The 19,677-nt window shown below is 42.0% G+C and overlaps 1 protein-coding gene across 1 annotated transcript in view; it reads left to right on the forward strand.

Annotated features, from left to right (window-relative positions):
* The first annotated feature begins 250 nt into the window (after window positions 1-250).
* Window positions 251-19,677, forward strand: part of LOC129844925 (ceramide kinase-like) — a 34,194-nt gene continuing 14,767 nt past the window's right edge. The window contains exons 1-7 of the mRNA XM_055913086.1: window positions 251-320; window positions 1,911-2,031; window positions 2,739-2,805; window positions 3,040-3,185; window positions 7,624-7,698; window positions 8,073-8,222; window positions 8,330-8,435. Of these exons, the coding sequence (XP_055769061.1) occupies window positions 1,950-2,031; window positions 2,739-2,805; window positions 3,040-3,185; window positions 7,624-7,698; window positions 8,073-8,222; window positions 8,330-8,435 (626 nt within the window). The 5' untranslated portion in view covers window positions 251-320; window positions 1,911-1,949. The remainder of the gene's footprint in view (window positions 321-1,910; window positions 2,032-2,738; window positions 2,806-3,039; window positions 3,186-7,623; window positions 7,699-8,072; window positions 8,223-8,329; window positions 8,436-19,677) is intronic.

Raw genomic sequence — 19,677 nt, forward strand, 5'->3', positions numbered from 1 at the left:
GTATTTCCATACCACTTTAGTGTTCTCCTTTGCCTGACCTACGGCTAGCAAGGTATGTTGTCTTTGGCTCCGAAATTGTTTAATATAAAACCGTCATAATGTTACACAATGTACTGTTTTGCAACCATAAGTTTGTTACAATGTGGATAATATAAAGATTTATGTTACCCTAGTTAGCGAGCTTTGTGAAACTTGTTATCTATTGTAACTTGTGAGTACTTGGGACGTGTTTGAGTGAGTGTCCATGTGATCGCGCAGGTGCCTGAGAGCTGTAACTGCGCCAAGGGTTAACATAATGTGTGTTGTCTCTTCGTGTGCAGGTATGTCTTTAATTTTGTCCGAATTATGTTCTGTGTAATTTTACTTGTATTGTATGGTGTGCTGTTGTGCATCAAATGTGTACACGCAGCACCTGTTATTTCCTTTTGGCGCTCTTTTGCCTGACCTTCGGCTAGCAAGGTGCCTGAGAGCTGTGACTGCGCCAAGGGTTAACATAATGTGTGTTGTCTCTTCGTGTGCAGGGCAAATAAAAAGATTTCAACTAGCAGACCGTCAGTTGTGGCAGCGTCCCAATTAAAAGTACACAACGCAGAATGAACCACGCTACACTAGCATAGGATGGAGGTCTGTTTTTTGCCGCCTCGTGCGTTTCCGTCGGTAGATTAGTGGGGTTCTGTGTGGTAGAGGGGATCAATCCAATTGGCAAAATCGATATAGTTATATAGTGACCCATAAAAATTGTCCGATAGACTTATTCAGATAGCAGCCGATAAGACAGCTAATGATTAGCGGGCCCCAGATGAGCGTTCAGTTAAGGTCGCGACGGAGGTGGCAGTTGGTTAACTCCCTCGGGCGGATAACGTCGGTAGTCAGTCGTGAAGGCCCTGTGGGGCTCCGCATTGGTAGTAAAACGTGTCCCGATAGGTGATAGTAGCCCTGGAGTGGCTGATGGAACTCTTCAGCTGGCTAGCTCCAGAATAATTGATGTTAGCTCCGGGATCAACGTAAGCCAATAGACACACGGTTTGCAGCTAGCTAGCTGCGAGATCCAGGTGTAAATGTCCAGAGCTTGCAGTTGAAACCCAGGGATATGGATACAAATAGGTTCAGTATGTTCTGGTCTGAGTCGCGTTGTACAAAAGTGGCGATATATTAAAGTGGCGATAGAACTAAAGGAATAGCTGATGACCACAAACCGTGGTTAGCTGAAATACTAACGTTAGCCAGTAATCTGGCTAGCTTCTATTGTGGATTTTCAGATTTGAGGTAAATAATACTTTTTTTGTAATTAGTGAGGCGGGTTGCAGGAAAGCGTTTTGAAGTTGAGTTTTTGGGAAAAATACATATATAAAAGATAGGTGTATATATATATATATATATATATATATACGGGACAGGACAATACAGGACAAAAAGACATCTGACTGCTATTTCATCCTGGATGAAAAAAAAATTAATGCTTAGAGGGACAGAGACATTTTGAAAGTATGCCTTATCTACTTTGAAGAACTAGTTAAATGATTTTGTCAGACAGGTCTGCAACATAGGCTACCTAAATAGAATGACTAGACAGTACAGTATGGGGAGCACAGAGAACGTTAGTTTTGGCTCGCTGACTGCTACTACCTGAGTAGAGATGAGATTACTTTAAGAAATGAAAAATAAGGAATTAATATACACAACTGATATTTGATTTCATAGTCATTTCCTATTTTTCTATTGATGTCTACCAATGTGGACCTGACAGAGACGATGGAATATGTTCAATGTTTTGGCAGTTATTTCATTTTTAAAGCATTAAATACATTAGCGAAAACCGTGATTATTTTTTCAATAATCTAACCGAAACCAAACCGACCTCAAAGAGCACTAATTGTTCAGTACTATTGCTTTCACTTGACTTTTTGCAGCTAGCAGACCCAAGCATTTGCTGGTGTACATCAACCCTTATGGGGGCAAGCAGCAAGTGCATTTATGAGCAGAAAGTCTCGCCTCTCTTCGCCTGTGCCTCCATCTCCACGGACGTGATTGGTGAGTGCCTGCCAAAGACATTAAACATGATTTAATAATAGATGAGTCTTTATGGGCCAAGTCAAATTGTTCACTCTAGGCAAATGGGCACAAGCTCTCTCAGGCCGCACAGGAATATGACATCATTTACGGCCGCCATCTATCATCCTAGTTCCTCATTGGAAAGGATGATGGTCGTTGAATACTGGATTCCTTTACATCCCGTTTACTTCTCAGACTAGCGAAAGACTGAACATTTGTCAAAGTCATATATTTTGACGAATTGCATTTAACTATACAGCTGCTTGGGTTGATATCAAAATATTGATACAGTATTTGAACAATTGTAAAAAAAGATATATAAAACATCTAAGGTGGGTGTGAAAATGTTTGCACATAAAATCAAACTATTCCTTTAGCTTCAAATTGTTTCAATGTCTAACAATTAGAGAAGAGAAAATGTCTACTTTAGGACTTCTGCAATCTCAGACTTCTTTATGGAAAATGCTTAGTCGATATATTGCTCCAAGCGAGTGAATGATTACGCCTTAAGTCCAAAATATCAATTTATGCAACAAATTAGGAAAACATAATGCGATATAAATGAATCAATTGTTAACCTGTTCAAGTTGACATTTCAAGTGTATCCCAACTACAGGAAGCACTTGAAAGACAAACGTGAAGCATGCTAAGACGTCTAACTCTTTCCTGGTCATTTGTTGTCATAGTTACAGAGCATGCCAATCATGCCAGGGACCACCTGAAGACAGAGGCGGAGTTAAAGAAATATGATGGGTGAGTCGAGGATGGAGATGTTCTCAATGTCATTGTCGCTATAGTAATCAAAGGTCTGTTTTAAAGACCTCTTTGTAGTCTGGTTTTCAGCTCAACCGTCACTAAATCATATTCAACCAATCACAGTTGAACTAAAAACACCCCTGGTCAAGTATATTAATCTCAAACGACAAACAAAAAGATCAGTTTTGTTGTTCTGACCTCTGTGTTACATGACCTTTGACCTCTATGCAGAGTGGTGTGTGTAGGCGGGGACGGCATGTTCAGCGAGATAGTTCAGGGCCTGGTCTCTCGAACACAGAGGGATAACGGAGTGGACCAGAACAGCCCGGAGGAGAAGCTGGTACCCTGTAGTGTCCGCATCGGCATTATATCCGCAGGTTAGTCAAGACCACACGCAGACATTCACAAGCACGTACACATTCTATACATGCCATCTGCAAGCATTCTCCTCTCTTGGTGTCTTGACAATATAGAATGTTATTTATATATATATATATATATTTTTTTCAATTTAAAGTTTGTTTTTCAATCAACCAACCAAACACATTCCACATTCACAGATGTGACAGACTTAAAAAAAAAAAAAATTAATAAAAAATTGTTATATATATATATACACAAAGAATAATTATTACAAAATGTAAAATATAGAACTTGCAGCAGCACTATCAAGGTTCTTTATTAGCTATTTCCAGCCTTAGCTGAGATGACGCCAATAATTAGTTTTTAGATTTTACAGCACCTTACACAACACGCATCTGCTCATCTCCCTGATCACCCCATTCGCTCTGTCCAATTTGAAATATAGTTGAGTAGTGGAGACCAGAGTCTATCAAACTTGGGCTGTCTCTTGTGTAGGTCAAAAGTGAGCTTTTCATGAGGGAGAAAGTCAACAATCTGGTCAATCCACATTTTAAATGTAGGAGAGGTACTAGAGGCCCACAATAGAAGAATACATTTCTTAGCAAAGTATGTAATGGTCATAAGCAACTTTTCTCTGTCAGGATCAAGAACAAAGTCCTGCTGGGCATTAAGAAGATAGATACACGGGGTCATATCAAACTGTACATCTAGTATTTTCTGTGCAGCAGTATGTATAGATTGCCAAAATCTGGCAATCTTTCTACAGCTCCAAAATACATGCATATAGGTTCCACTTTCAGAGGTACATCTTTTACAGTTAGGAGAAATGTCTGTTTTCATTCTATGGAGTCTCAAGGGAGTGTAATAAAATTTGTACAAAAATGTGTAATTAGATTCTTTCATTTTTACATTAGTAGAGGAGCAGTATACCCTGTCGCAAACCTCCGCCCATAACTCATCACTGATAGTCAGACCAGGGTCCTTTTCCCAGATTATTTTCAAAGGAGGAGCCTCCTTTCTCAGAAAGGAGTCTATAGATATAAGATATTTTGCCTTTAATGGATTGTGCTGTGGCAAGAAGGGTTTCAACTTCATTCAACTGAGTTCTAAACCCCCTCTTGGAAGTAAATGAGGAAATGACATGTCTAGTTTGAAGATATAAAAAAAAAGGGATCTTGGCACATTGAATTCACTGCAGAGCTCTTGAAAGGATTTCAGTGTAGTGGTCTTCTGATGAAATAGGTCTGAAAAGGTCCTGATTCCTAGAGTATGCCAAAGATTAAAGTTGGCATCCCTCAGGGCTTTTGGCAAGTCTGGGTTGCCTACTATAGGCGAGTGAGAACATTTTTGGGAGGAAATGCCCAGGTATTTCTTACAGTCCCTCCACGCTAGTAGGGTGCTGTAAATCACAAAGGTTTTGGCTATGTTGCCCACTTCACTAAAGTTATTAATGAATATAGTTGAGCTTAGTGGCAATGAACCACAGGATTGGGCTTCTATCTGGATCCACGTTGACTCTTGTCTGTTGTGATCCATGTTAGCATGTTGCGGATTTGGGCAGAACAGTAGTACAATTGAAGGGAGGGAAGGGCAAGACCGCCCTTAGATTCAGCTTTCGATTGAGTGGAGAGCTTGATCCTAGGTTTTTTATTGCCCCATATAAATTTTGGTGATGCTTTGGTTAATTGTTTTGAAAAAGGAAGCTGGGAGGTAGCATGGTAGCATCTGAAATAAATAGTTCAGTCTAGGGAGGATGTTCATACGGATGACATTAATTCTTCCTAGTAAGCTAATTGGGAGGGAGATCCAGGTTTGGAGATCGTTCTTGATTCGATCCAGGAGTGGAAGATAATTCTCCTTGAAAAGCCTATTCAGATCTGGTGTTATGAATATCCCACGGTATTGAAACCCCTGTGTCTTCCATTGGAATGGACATAGTGTCTTCATAGAACTGGTGAGTGTAATATTGAGAGGGCAGACAGTGGATTTGTTAAAATTAATCTTAGAACCTGGAAACGTGCCTTACTGAGCAATTGTGTCTAAAATGGGAGGAAGGGATTTCTCAGGGTTGGATATGTAGAGCAAGACATCATCCGCGTAAAGCGAAATCTTGTGCTGCAGGCCGCCTGCAGGAACACCTATAATACTTGGATTGCTCCTTATCAACTCTGCCAGAGGCTCCGCCCCCAACAAGTAGAGCAGGGGGGACAGCGAGCACCCATGTCTTGTGCCCCATCCCAAATGGAATCTGTCAGAGTTTGGTCCGTTAGTAGTCACCATGGCATTTGGATGAGAGTATAGTGATTTGATCCATTTAATAAAGTTTGGGCCCATATTGAACTTTTCTAAGACTGAGAACAGAAAGCGCCACTCCATCCTGTCGAACGCCTTCTCAGCATCCAGTGAAGCCAGCAGGACAGGGGTCTTCTGTGCGTTTACTTGATCAATAATATCAAAAAGACGGCGAATGTTGTCAGAAGAGTATCTGTCTCTAGTAAATCCAGTTTGGTCCACTTTTATTATTTTGTGAAGAAGAGTGTTTAGTCTTTTGGCGAGCAATTTGGAATCCAACAAGCTTATGGGCCGGAAGGAGGAGCAGGATATGGTGTCCTTGTCTTTTTTGAGCAACACTGTAATGCGAGCTGTGTGCATTGATTCTGGGAGAACTCCGTTTTTGCAAAAATCCTCCAGCATTGGCATGAAAATAGGGCTAAGCTGGGGCTAAAAAGCTTTGTAGAACTCTCTGGAGAATCCATCTGGGACTGGGGACCTGTTAGGTGGCATGGAGGTGATTGCCTCCTGGACCTCCTCAGGAGTGAAGGGGGAGTTGAGATCTTCTTGGTCGGTCTCTGATAGTTTAGGTAGCGAGATTCCCTCTAGGAAGGAGTGGAGTTCTGCCTCCGTGTGTTTTCTCTCAGAGGTATATAGTTTGCAGTAAAAATCATGAAAAGTTAAATTGATATTTTTTGGGTCATATGTGACCTCGTCCTCTGCTGTTTGGATAGCCATAATTGTACGCTCTGACTGCTCTTTTTTAAATTGATAAGCATGTAATCTACATGGCCTATTGTTTTACTCATGGTATTTCTGTTTAGTAAAGATGATTTTACTTATTTTTTAAATCTCCCGAGTATAGTCCAAATTCAGTTTGGCTTTGGCTGCTTTATGTTGACTCCAGGAGGTGCTGTCTGGGGATTGTTTATGTACTTTTTCACAGCGTTCCAGCTCCCCCTCCAGATCTAGCCTGTGTGCTTCCATTGCTTTTTTCTTAGAGGAAGCATATGCAATTAGATGACCTCTTAGTGTGGCTTTAGCAGCGTCCCACATTGTCGCCGGAGAAACAGGAGATTCTTTGTTGTCTTGTGTGTAGTTGTCTATCCATGTAGTTACCAATGTATGGAATGCTTCGTTTGATAGCATGGAGGTGTTGAATTTCCAGCTCTGTGACCTCGATGTTTTTGCAGAGGTCAAAGCAGAGTTGGACAAAGGCGTACCTCTACTGTTGGATTTGAAAGAATGAGAAATACACATGTCCCACCCAAGCTCTGCGGAGTTTGGCATGTTCAGCATCACAGAGGTGTGTCTCTTGCAATAGCGCGATGTCTGCTTTTTCCTTTTTTAGAGCACATAGTATCTTTTTCCGTTTTATTGCATGACCTAGACCATGGCAGTTCCATGTCAATAGATTTAAGGGTCCTCTTGCGCTAGCTGTTTCTGAAGCTAGCTGCTTCTTGGAGGCTTTTTCCGTCGCTAATGCTCGAGTCCGGGTAAAAATGTCACCTGTAGTGTCGCCTTTTGTAGCCGCCATGACTTTTTGACTAAAGCTAAATGAGTTTAAACTTGAAGTGGGGGTAAGATTAAGAATTGGAAACTACTTGTGCGGAGCTCCTAGTTCATGCGGCCATCTCGTTCAGGGGTCACGTGATCCTCTTATTTAGATTTAATATTTTGGATTTAATGTAACAATGTTCTTGTCTATAGCTATTCTGTACTCTGTCGTATAATTTGTTTTATGTGGAAGTGTAGCTCCTGCATGTGCAACAGCTAATGGGATCCTAATAAAGTTTAAAAAAACACACCACTATGTTTACATAGCAATGATCACATCAATAGCTCAGTTTATGACCTGACTGCGTAAGTTTACAAACTAATGTCAACCATGAGGTCCATTTCATTTACACTACACTATCTGTTGATTTCCGCATTCCCTTTTTCCATCTTACACACACACACACACACACACACCCTGGCCGTGATCCCAGTCTCCAAGGGTGTTGGGATATGCAATAAACATTTCCAATACATGCATATTAGTACACACGTGTACATGTATGAGAGGGGCAATTATAAGCACCCACCAAATTATTATTATTACAAACACACACACTGCTAGCTTTTGTCTGTGTAGGCAGGAACATAATGTATCATTGTCTTGTTTTGTGTGGTATCCAGGTTCAACGGACTGCATCTGCTATGCCACTGCCGGCATCAATGACCCTGTGACCTCAGCTTTACATGTCATAGTGGGTGGGTGCAGGCAATTAAAATGCCTTTAAAAATAGTGTAACTGACATTTTTATACAGCACAGACTAGTAGCATAAGCATTCTGCATTCTGTTCCAGGTCTTTCCTGGAGATTCATTGTGAATAGAAATGTCTCGTGTTTGTCACTTCTATGTTATCGCTATGGCACACTCAGCTGACCAACAAGTGACAGCCGTGACCTACTTATTCAAAGCTTTTGAGATAAGAGGAAACTGCTGGAGGTCAGTGTGGGTGGATGGGTGTGCTTTTTTTTATAGTAAAAGCACATAGTGTGTCATCACACCTCTTTAAGACACTGTACCCCACACACACAGTATCTGTGGAGGATCACTCATACTAGACTCCTGTCTTCACAGGAGACTTCCAGCCAATGGACGTGTGCTCGGTCCATCACAACACATTCTTGAGGTATTCCATCTCCCTGCTTGGATACGGTTTCTCTGGTGACGTGCTGGCAGACAGCAAGAGGAAACGCTGGATGGGACCAGCCAGATATGACTTTTCAGGTGGGTCAGAGGAGTAGCTTTAGCTGTTTTAGGAAATACAACCATTGGGACTGTTACGGTAGTCTGTTGCTGTTGCTAGTGATATGGCATGATGTCGTTTTGTGCAGGTTTTAAGACGTTCCTGACACATCACCACTATGAAGGGGCTGTGTCTTTTCTACCAGCAACTGACATTCCCGGAACACCGCGAGACAAGACCAGGTGTAGAGCTGGGTATGTAATACTGTACACGTACAACCTGTTGTGTAGTTTAGTATTACATGTTTGTCTAGATGGTGCAAAGGAGATTGCTCACTTGGCTAGCCAACTCCATTCCTGCTTTCCAGGTGCTTCATATGCCAGCACATCGGGCAGCTGTATTCAGGGAATTCCCCAGAGGAATCCAAGACTGCTCCACTTTATTGAGCAATTACACACAAGGTCCAACTGAAATTTGACTTCCGCTTTTAACCCAAGCCCTCCGAAATACAAGCACTGAGTATACAAAACATTAAGAACACCTGCTATTTCCATGACATAGACTGACCAGGTGAAAGCTATGATCCGTTATTGATGTCATTTCAATCAGTCTAAATGAAGGGGAGGAGACAGGTTAAAGAAGGATTGTTAGGCCTTGAGACAACTGAGACATGGATTGTGTATGTGTGCCATTCAGAGGGTGAATGGGCAAGACCAAAGATTGAAGTGCCTTTGAACGGGGTATGGTAGTAGGTGCCAAGCAGGTGCACCGATTTGTGTCAAGAACTACAATCCTGCTGTGTTTTTCACATTCAACAGTTACCTGTGTGTATCAAGGATGGTCCACCACTCAAAGGACATCCAGCCAACTTGACACTACTATGGGAAGCATTGGAGTCAACATTGGTCAGCATCCCTGTGGAACACTTTCAACACCTTGTAGAGTCCTCCCCCAGCAAATTGAGGCTGTTCTGAGGGTAAAAGGGGGTTGCAACTCAATATTAGAAAGGTGTTCTTAATTGTTGGTATACTCAGTGTACATACACAGGTTTAGGAGAGGTGCAGGAGGCTGCCACACTGGGCGCTGCTGTTGTGGGGGATTAAGTGCCTTGCTCAAGAGCACAACGGCAGGATATGGTATCTAGGATTTCACACCAGCAACCCTCTGGTTACTAGCTCACTTCTTTGCGTCTGACCCGGGATTCGAACTGGTAACCCTCCAGTTGCTGGCTCACCTCTTTTACTGCTAGGCTACTATTTGAAGCTTACATAAAAATGGGGGAATCAGTAAGACTTTACTATTGGAAAAGATGTATCAGTTTAAATCACCACAAACATAAACGTATTTTGGGCCACAAATGAAAGCAATTTATTAGTGTAAAATATATTTGAAAAAGCAAGTCTATTAACTTAGTGGGAGGAATGACCTCGATTCAGGGCTTTACCAAGTCGATGAAAGCTACAGTAGCAGCATGTCTCCAAAGCTCACAACTCAAAATCAAATCAAATTTTATTTGTCACATACAAATGGTTAGCAGATGTTAATGCGAGTGTAGCGAAATGCTTGTGCTTCTAGTTCCGACAATGCAGTAATAACCAACAAGTAATCTAACCTAACAATTCCACAACTACTACCTTATACACACAAGTGTAAAGGGATAAAGATACATGAATGAGTGATGGTACAGAACGGCATAGGCAAGATGCAGTAGATGGTATCGAATACAGTATATACATATGAGATGACTAATGTAGGGTATGTAAACTGTAGTGGCTTCCTTTCCTCTTTACCATAGCCACTGCCCAAGCCTGAAGCGGGGTTGTTTCGGACGCATACAGTCCACACTTAACGTTTCCAAACGGCCAAACATTCAATGAGATCCAGGGATATAGTGCAACAAAAAATGTTTATTCTTATCTAACAAAAGGTATTCTCCAATCAACTTAAAGCAGAGATTACTTGAAATGCAAATACATAATATAATATGACCTGTCTGTCTTTCTGTATGTCTATATGTCTATATGTCTGTATGTCTATATGGTCAAAAAACTATACCGCTCCCGCATCTAGCAAGGACTCCCCCCGAAGGCCCAACTTCCTGCCTTTATATTAACACAGTACAATGAATGGGCAAGAGGGGGGGCCAAAAACTGAGTTACACTAATAACAAATGAATATATCTCAATCCGGTAAATAAATCAAAGGTACGTACCTAATATTTCATCATATACATTAATATTTAATATATTTACACAAATGTACATGGAGCTCAGTATGTTCAGTCTTTTATACAAAATATGCCCAAATCGTCTCTAACATACCGGCCCCTAATTGTTGACGGCACTGAATGCACAACAATTACTTAATATTCAAACGTAGAGCCAATACAAAAACATTCTATACCAGAGCACCATTCTATACCAGAGCACCATTACAGTTCATAGCTATATACAAATATACAAGGTGCCATATAGGAAAATAGTCCATAGATCTCAGTCTGAGTTGAAGTGTAAAGGTGTTCAACTTCCAAAAAATGTCAAGAGTTTGACGTCCAAAAAATGTATGACATCAAAGAATGTAAGAGTACGACATCAACGAATCAGAGGTGCACGTGATTCAAAGATGGAGCACTGTGTGTGTGTGTGTGTGTGTCTCACTTCGTCGCCTCAAGGAGCAGACAGAGTTTATTGATAGGTCTCTGTAAGATATTGGTCTTAGTCTTAACCATGACGCTCCGGACAAGACCTTTGGCCCCTGGCAAAGCCTTCACCACACGCCCCATTAGCCAAGAGTTCCTTGGGGCGGTGTCATCGACGATGACCACAAGGTCACCAGAACTGAAGTTTCTCTTAGTTTTGTTACACTTGTTCCGCTCCTGCATAAGTGGAAGATACTCCCTGATCCATCTCTTCCAGAAGAGGTCAGTGATATATTGTACTTGCTTCCATCTCCTTCGTGAGTATAGGTCACTTCTCTGGAATAGTCCTGGTGGCAGGACTGGCTTTGCTTTCAGATGAAGCAGATGGTTCGGAGTCAGGGGTTCTAGATCGTTAGGGTCATTTGTTACAGTAGTGATTGGTCTGTCGTTCATAATCGCCTCAACTTCACACAAGGCTGTCTGCAAAGCCTCATCATCCAGTACTTGCTCTTTAACCTGTCTAGGATCAGCGTGGCGCTAGCGGCACCCCCCCCCCCCCCCCCACTGAAAAACCAGTGCCGCGAAATTCAAAAAAAATATTTTTTTTAAATATTTAACTTTCACACATTAAAGTCCAATACAGCTAATGAAAGACACAGATCTTGTGAATCCAGTCAACATTTCCGATTTTTAAAATGTTTTACAGGGAAGACACAATATGTAAAGATGTACATCTATTACCTAAAAACACATTAGCATAATCCACCATCTTTTATTTGTCCACCAACACCAGTAGCCATCACCAATTCGGCTAAACTAAGATATTTATAGCCCCTAACCAACAAAAAAACTCATTAGATGACAGTCTGATAACATATTTATGGTATGGGATAGGTTTTGTTAGAAAAAAGTGCATATTTCAGGTAGATGGCATAGTTTACAATTGCACCCACCATCACAAATGGACTAGAATAATTACAATGAGCAACGTGTTTACCTAACTACTAATCATCAAACATTTCGTAAAAATACACAGCATACACGAATCGAAAGACACAGATCCTGTGAATACAGACAATATTTCAGATTTTCTAAGTGTCTTACAGCGAAAACACAATAAATCGTTATATTAGCTTAGCACATAGCAATTAGCAGCCCAGCATTGATTCTAGCCAAAGTGAGCGATAAAAGTCAACATCGCCAAAAGATATTAATTTTTTCACTAACCTTCTCAGAATTCTTCCGATGACACTCCTGTAACATCACATTACAACATGCATATACAGTTTGATCGAAAATGTTTATATTTAGCCACCAAAATCATGGTTAGACAATGTGAAATGTAGACAGGCTGGTCAGAAAATGTCCTTGCGCCACTTAGACAGTGATCTACTCTTATACATAAATACTCATAAACGTGACTAAAAAATATAGGGTGGACAGGGATTGATAGACAATTTAATTCTTAATACAATTGCGGAATTACATTTTTTAATTTATCCTTACTTTTCAATACAGTTTGCGCCAAGCGAAGCTACGTCAAAAAACATGGCGTCCTAAGCCACTAAAATGTTTCGACAGAAACACGATTTATCATAATAAAAATGTCCTACCTTGAGCTGTTCTTCCATCAGTATCTTGGGCAAAGGATCCTTTCTTGGGAGAAATCGTCTTTTGGTGGAAAGCTGTCCTCTTGCCATGTGGAAATGTCAACTGCGTTCGGGATGAACTGAAAAGCGTGCCCAACTTTTCACATCGTTGCAAAAATAAATGTCCCAAAATCGCACTAAACGGATATAAATTGCTATAAAACGCTTTAAATTAACTACCTTATGATGTTTTTAACTCCTATAACGAGTGAAAAGATGACCGGAGAAATATAACAGGCTAAACTAACGCTTGGAACAGGTGCGCGCCGGGGTCCTCTAGGCTCATGACGCAGCTCCCAAAGAATGACTAGCTTCAGGGTTTTTTGATTTGTAGGGCCTGTGAACGCGCAATCGACCCCGTTGGAATCGTCATCACGTAAAGGCATCCAGGGGAAGACGTAAGAAGTGTCCGTATAGTCATAGCAACGACAGTGCCCTTTTAAATGACTTCAGAAGAGTGGCCAACATTTCTCAAATCTGACTCCATGTCAGGGAAATTGCTGTAGAATGGGCTCTGTTCCACTTAGAGACAAAATTTCAACTCCTATAGAAACTATAGACTGTTTTCTATCCAATAATAATAATAATATGCATATTGTACGATCAAGGATTTTGTGGGAAGCCGTTTAAAAAATTAGCCACATTAGCATAAATAGTCTAAACAGCGCCCCCATCCCCAACAGGTTAAGGACTGAATAGAGGATCTTTTTCACCAGTCGGATCAACCTCTCCCATACCCCCCCATGGTGGGCTCCAGAGGGAGGGTTGAATGACCATGTCACTCCTTCCTTCAGTAATTTATTTTGAATCTTGTTGTGATCCAGCTCTTTCAGAGCTTCTCCTAGCTCTCTGTGTGTTCCAACAAAGTTGGTGCCATTGTCTGTTCTGATACTTGTTACTGGGCCCCTTCGACAGATGAACCTGCGCAGGTCATTGATGCAGGAATCAGTATCCAGATAACTAGCAACTTCTAGATGGACAGCTCGACTCACAAGGCAAGTAAAGATCACACCATACCGCTTCACATGAACGCGGCCTCGCTTCACCTCTATGGGGCCAAAGTAATCTATGCCCACGTGGGTGAAAGGCGGCAAATCAGGTGCTACCCGATCTTGTGGAAGGTCAGCCATCTTCTGTTCCCCAGCTCTAGCTTGCATCCGCCTGCAGAAGACACAGCTCTTAAGGATCTTCCTTGCTAAGGAGTTGGCACAGGGTATCCAATATCGCTGGCGAAGTCTAGAAAGCATGTGACCTCTCCCAGAGTGGCCAACCTGCTCATGGATGTGGAGTAAGATCAGTCTGGAGATGTAGGAGTCTTTGGGCAGGATCATAGGATTCTTTAGTTCCGTAGGCATAGCAGCTTTGCTTAACCTTCCTCCTACTCTCAGAATGCCATTGTCAACTATTGGATCAAGCTTACAGATTGAGCCGCTTCTCTTGGCACATTGTTTTCCTTTTACAACTAGTGCAATTTCTTGTTTAAAGTGCTGTCGTTGCTCAAATCGAATGATGACCTTTTCTGCTTCATCTAGGTCATCTACAGACAGACTTTCTTTTCCAAACGTCAGTTTGAACTTGTCAATTTGTTCCTTCAGTGAGTTTGTCAGACTCTGATCTGATACTGGATCAGTTTGGGTGAGAACTTTCCTTTTCTGGCTTAACTGTAGTAGAAGTCTCTTCAGTTTCAGCATCCAGGCAACTGCTTTGTTCAAGCTGTTCCATGTTGAATAGTACTCAATCAGTTTGCTGGTCGGACTCTTTTCTTCCACACATGTACTGTTTACGATGACGTCTTTTCTCACCTCTGGATCATCTGGAGGGATGGAGCCAAGCTCCTCGGGGACTTTCGGCCATTGTGTTTCTGTTTTCTCCATGAATTCTGGTCCTTTGCGCCATCTCTGAGTTCAGGAAAGTTTCAACATGTAATCCTCTTGAGGCATCATCGGCTGGGTTGTGTTTGGAGTTCAAATACCTCCACTGTTTTGCTTTCGATAGGTCACGGATCATAGCAACCCGATTAGCCACAAAAGTATGGAATCTCTTGGTATCGTTGCGGATGTATTTTAGCACCGACTGGCTGTCTGTCCAGAAAGTTGACTCCTCAAGTTCAATCTGGAGCTCCAACCTTAGCCTGTCTAGGATGAGGGTGCCGCTAGCGGCACTCCCCCCCCCACCCCCACTGAAAAACCAGTGCCGCGAAATTAAAAAAAAATATTTTTTTAAAATATTTAACTTTCACACATTAAAGTCCAATACAGCTAATGAAAGACACAGATCTTGTGAATCCAGCCAACATGTCCGATTTTTAAAATGTTTTACAGGGAAGACACTATGTAAAGATGTACATCTATTACCTAAAAACACATTAGCATAATCCACCATCTTTTATTTGTCCACCAACACCAGTAGCTATCACCAATTCGGCTAAACTAAGATATTGATAGCCACTAACCAAGAAAAAAGCTCATCAGATGACAGTCTGATAACATATTTATGGTATGGGATAGGTTTTGTTAGAAAAAAGTGCATATTTCAGGTAGATGGCATAGGTTACAATTGCACCCACCGTCACAAATGGACTAGAAAAACTACATAGAGCAACGTGTTTACCTACTTACTAATCATCAAACATTTCGTAAAAATACACAGCATACACTAATCGAAAGACACAGATCCTGTGAATACAGACAATATTTCAGATTTTCTAAGTGTCTTACAGCGAAAACACAATAAATCGTTATATTAGCATAGCACATAGCACATAGCAGCCCAGCATTGATTCTAGCCAAAGTGAGCGATAATGTCAACATCGCCAAAATATATTAATTTTTTCACTGACCTTCTCAGAATTCTTCAGATGACACTCCTGTAACATCATATTACACAATCCATATAGAGTTTGATCGAAAATGTTTATATTTAGCCACCAAAATCATGGTTAGACAATGTGAAATGTAGCCCAGCTGGTGAGAAAATGTCCGTGCGCCATATTAGACAGTGATCTACTCTTATACATAAATACTCATAAACGTGACTAAAAAATATAGGGTGGACAGGGATTGATAGACAATTTAATTCTTAATACAATCGCTGAATTACATTTTTTAAATTATCCTTACTTTTCAATACAGTTTGCGCCAAGCGAAGCTACGTCAAAAAACATGGCGTCCTAAGCCACTAACATTTTTCGACAGAAACACGATTTATCATAATAAAAATGTCCTACTTTGAGCTGTTCTTCCATCAGTATCTTGGGCAAAGGATCCTTTCTTGGGTCTAATCGTCTTTTGGTGGAAAGCTGTCCTCTTGCCATGTGGAAATGCCAACCGCGTTCGGGATGAACTGGAAGCGTGCCCAGCAATTCACAGCGTTTCAGAAATAAATGTCCCAAAATCGCACTAAACGGATATAAATTGCTATAAAACGCTTTAAATTAACTACCTTATGTTTTTAACTCCCATAACGAGTAGAAACATGACCAGAGTAATATTACTCCCTCCACTAATGCTTGGAACAAGTGCGGGTCGATGTCCTCCAGGCGCATTACGCAGCAAGAAAAGACTTGCTAGCTACAGGGTTTTTTAATTTATAGTGCCTGTGAACGCGCAATCGACCCCATTCAAATCGTCATCACGTAAAGGCATCCAGGGGAAGACGTAAGCAGTGTCCGTATACTCATAGCAATAACTGCGGCCTTTTAACTGACTCCAGATCAGGGGCCAAAATTTCTGAAATCTGACTCCATGTCAGGGAAATTGCTGTAGAATGACTTCTGTTCCACTTAGAGACAAAATTTCAACTCCTATAGAAACTATAGACTGTTTTCTATCCAATAATAATAATAATATGCATATTGTACGATCAAGAATTTTGTGGGAAGCCGTTTCAAAAATTACACGATTAGCATAAATAGTGACAACAGCGCCCCCATCCTCAACAGGTTAACATCCTGTCCACTCGCACTGCCAATGTTGCTGCAGCAAGTTCCAGTCTGGGGATCGTCATCTGCTTGAGTGGAGTCACCCTTGATTTCCCCAGTATGAATGCGATGTGGACCTTTTCCATAACGTTTGTGAACCTAAGGTAGCTTGCCGTGCCATAACCTTGTTCACTTGCATCACCGAAGTGATGCAGCTGTGCGGCCTTGATTTGACCAAAGTTCTCAGGCATCATACACCTGTCTATCTGGAATCTGGAGAGCTGGTCCAGCTCTGAGAGCCATCTCTTCCATGAAATAGAGTGTTCTTCAGGGATGACTTCGTCCCATCCACACTTTAGCTTGCAGAGCACTTGAAGAATTTGCTTTGCCTTTAATACGAATGGGGCGAGGAAACCTAATGGATCATAAATAGAGCTGACAGTTGAGAGAATACCTCTTCTTGTAAGGGGTCTGTTCTTGACAGTGACTTGGAAGGTAAACACATCCCTTTCAATGTTCCATCGGATTCCAAGTGCTCTTTCAACAGGCAGCTTTTCTCTGTCCAGGTCCAGTTCTTTTATCTGCTTGGCTTTGTGTTCATCAGGGATAGAAGCTAGTACAGTGCGGCTGTTGCTGACCCACTTGGTCAATTTGAACCCACCTTGAGAGCACACATCCCTGAGGTTTCTTGTGAGAGCTATGGCTTGTTCTTCTGTGGCCACTGACTTGAGGCAGTCATCAACATAGAAGTTGGACTTGACTGTTTGAATCACCTCTTCATCGTACCCCTCACAGTTGTCTTCTGCAGTCTTTCGCAGTGCAAAGTTTGCACAACTTGGAGAGGATATAGCACCGAAAAGATGTACTGTCATTCTGTACTCCTCCAATCTTTTGTTAGTATCACCATCCGGCCACCATAGGAATCGCAGGAAGTCTAAGTCATCTTCATGGACACGTACTTGATGGAACATTCCTTCGATGTCTGCCATCATGGCAATGTGCTCTTGCCGAAATCTTAGCAAGACTCCTATAAGCGTGTTTGCCAGGTCAGGGCCTTGAAGGAGTTCACTGTTAAGAGATGTACCTTTATAGGATGATGAACAGTCAAACACCACTCGTATCGTTCCTTTGCGCTTATGGTGAACGCCATGGTGTGGTATGTACCATACCTTGCCTTTCTCTCTGAGGAGCTGTTCTTGTGGTACCTTCTCGGCGTAACCTTTTGTTATCATCTCTTCCATGAAGCCTTTGTACTCTGCAGCATAACCTTTGTCCTTCTTGAACTTCCTGATAATATTTAGAGCCCGCTGCTTTGCCATGTCACGGTTGTTTGGCAGGACTACATCTTTGTTGCGAAAGGGCAACGGTAAGTAGTAGTGATGGTCTTTGAGGGTTATGGAGCTTGATACAATCTCCATAAACCTACGATCCTCAGCTGACATCTCACTTTTCTCTTCATACTCTCTCAGGGAAGTCATGGTTGTACTGATTTACAAGAAGAACCCCCAGGTCGGCCATTGAGATACGATTGGCCATCACCGTAGGACGCCCAGATTCTTCTGCCATGGTACAACTGTTGAGAGGACCATTCATCACCCATCCAAAGAGGGTTTTCACTGCATACCATACACTGTTGCCTTGGCTATTTATGATTTGCCAGGGTTCCATTGCCTTTGGAGCATTTACGCCAATCAGAAGTTCGACGTCGGCATCAATCTCCTTCAACTGAACCTCTTTCAGGTATGGCCACCTTTTGAGATCTTTCTGAGTGGGAATGTTCTCTCTTGTCACTGGGATCTTATGTTGGGTGTAGATCTTTGGTAATGCAAGATGTGTCGCCTTCCACATTGCCAATCTCTAATCCAGATATCTCAAAGCTCTTGGTAGGACTCTCCTGCCCCATTGTGCGTAGCAGAATTTCAGTCGCACTGCCTTTAGCTTGCAACTGCCTCATGAGTCTCTCCGTACAAAATGTTGCTGAGCTACCAGAATCGAGAAACGCATAGGTTAACACAGACTTGCTTCCATTTGCCCCCTTTACTTGAACTGGCACAATTGCAAGTGCACAATCTGTACCGGCCCCGGTATCTTCACCAGCTTCCAGTGAAACAAGAGCACTGCTGACAGTCTCCTCCCGCTTTACTGCTACACCACTCATATCTGCCTTTTGAGATCTAAATCTCTCTCTTCCTTCAATGTGCAGGATAGTGGGGTGCTTTCTTTGACAGCTCTGACAGGTCATCCTTTTTTTACATTCTCTGCTTAAGTGTCCTCTCATCAAACAGCCAAAACAAAGGCCTTTTGATCTCAGAAACTCAACCTTGAATTCATGTGGCTGTGCCTTCACCTGTTGGCAGTCGACCAATAAATGCGCACCAGCACAAAATATACATGAGATACTGGGAGCATCAGAAGCGTAGGTGCCTGGTCTCTTTACTTTGAATGTTTGTTCTTTTAAAGGTTTTTCAGAGTCACAATCTGCCACTACAGCTACTGTAGTGGCAAAGCTGCTTCCCCTACTCTTGGACTTGAACTGCTGTTTAAAGTCAGCTTCTGTTTTGGGTTTTAAAAACCTTTTGTTGTACAGGGGATCTTGAATATCTCCATACAACGGATCCTGCAGTATTTTGGCCTGTTTTTCCATGAACGTCACCAGGTCACTGAACTGGGCCCTCAGGTGACTTCTCTCTAAAATATCACATGCCATAGACCTCCATTTTTCCCTTAGTTTGTAGGGAAGTTTTGACATGATCAGCTTTATGTTGGAGGGAAGATTAAGCTCTTCCATGTTCTGTAGGTCTTGCATAGCGTTACAGCAACCTCTTAGAGTGCATAACCACCCAGTCCCTTTCCATCATCGGGTTTGATGTTTGTCCAGTTCCAAGCCTTTTCCATGTAAGCAGTGGTGACTTTGATTTCATTGCCAAAGTGTTCCTTTAACAACCTCTTAGCTACTGCATAGCCTCTTCTGGCTTCCATATGCAGACAACTACGGACCAGATCCTTGGGCTGACCAGAGGTGTATTGTTCCAGGTAATAGAGCCTATCCTGGTGACTGCTTGTCTTCTATACCATGCTCAAATGCACGCATGAATGGCCTAAAGTTTAGAGGATCACCGTCAAACATAGGTATCTCCCTAACAGGGAGTGTGGCTTGTTTGTGCTGTAGTACAAGGAGGTCAGCAATTTCATTCTGCCTTTGCATGACAGTAGAGAGGTTATCATGGCTGGTATTATGGCTGATACCCGCAGTGTTGATTCTGTGTCGATTGCTAGACCTTGCTGTTGGC

This window comes from Salvelinus fontinalis, unplaced genomic scaffold, assembly GCF_029448725.1.
Source record: "Salvelinus fontinalis isolate EN_2023a unplaced genomic scaffold, ASM2944872v1 scaffold_0251, whole genome shotgun sequence".
Taxonomy (NCBI): domain Eukaryota; kingdom Metazoa; phylum Chordata; class Actinopteri; order Salmoniformes; family Salmonidae; genus Salvelinus; species Salvelinus fontinalis.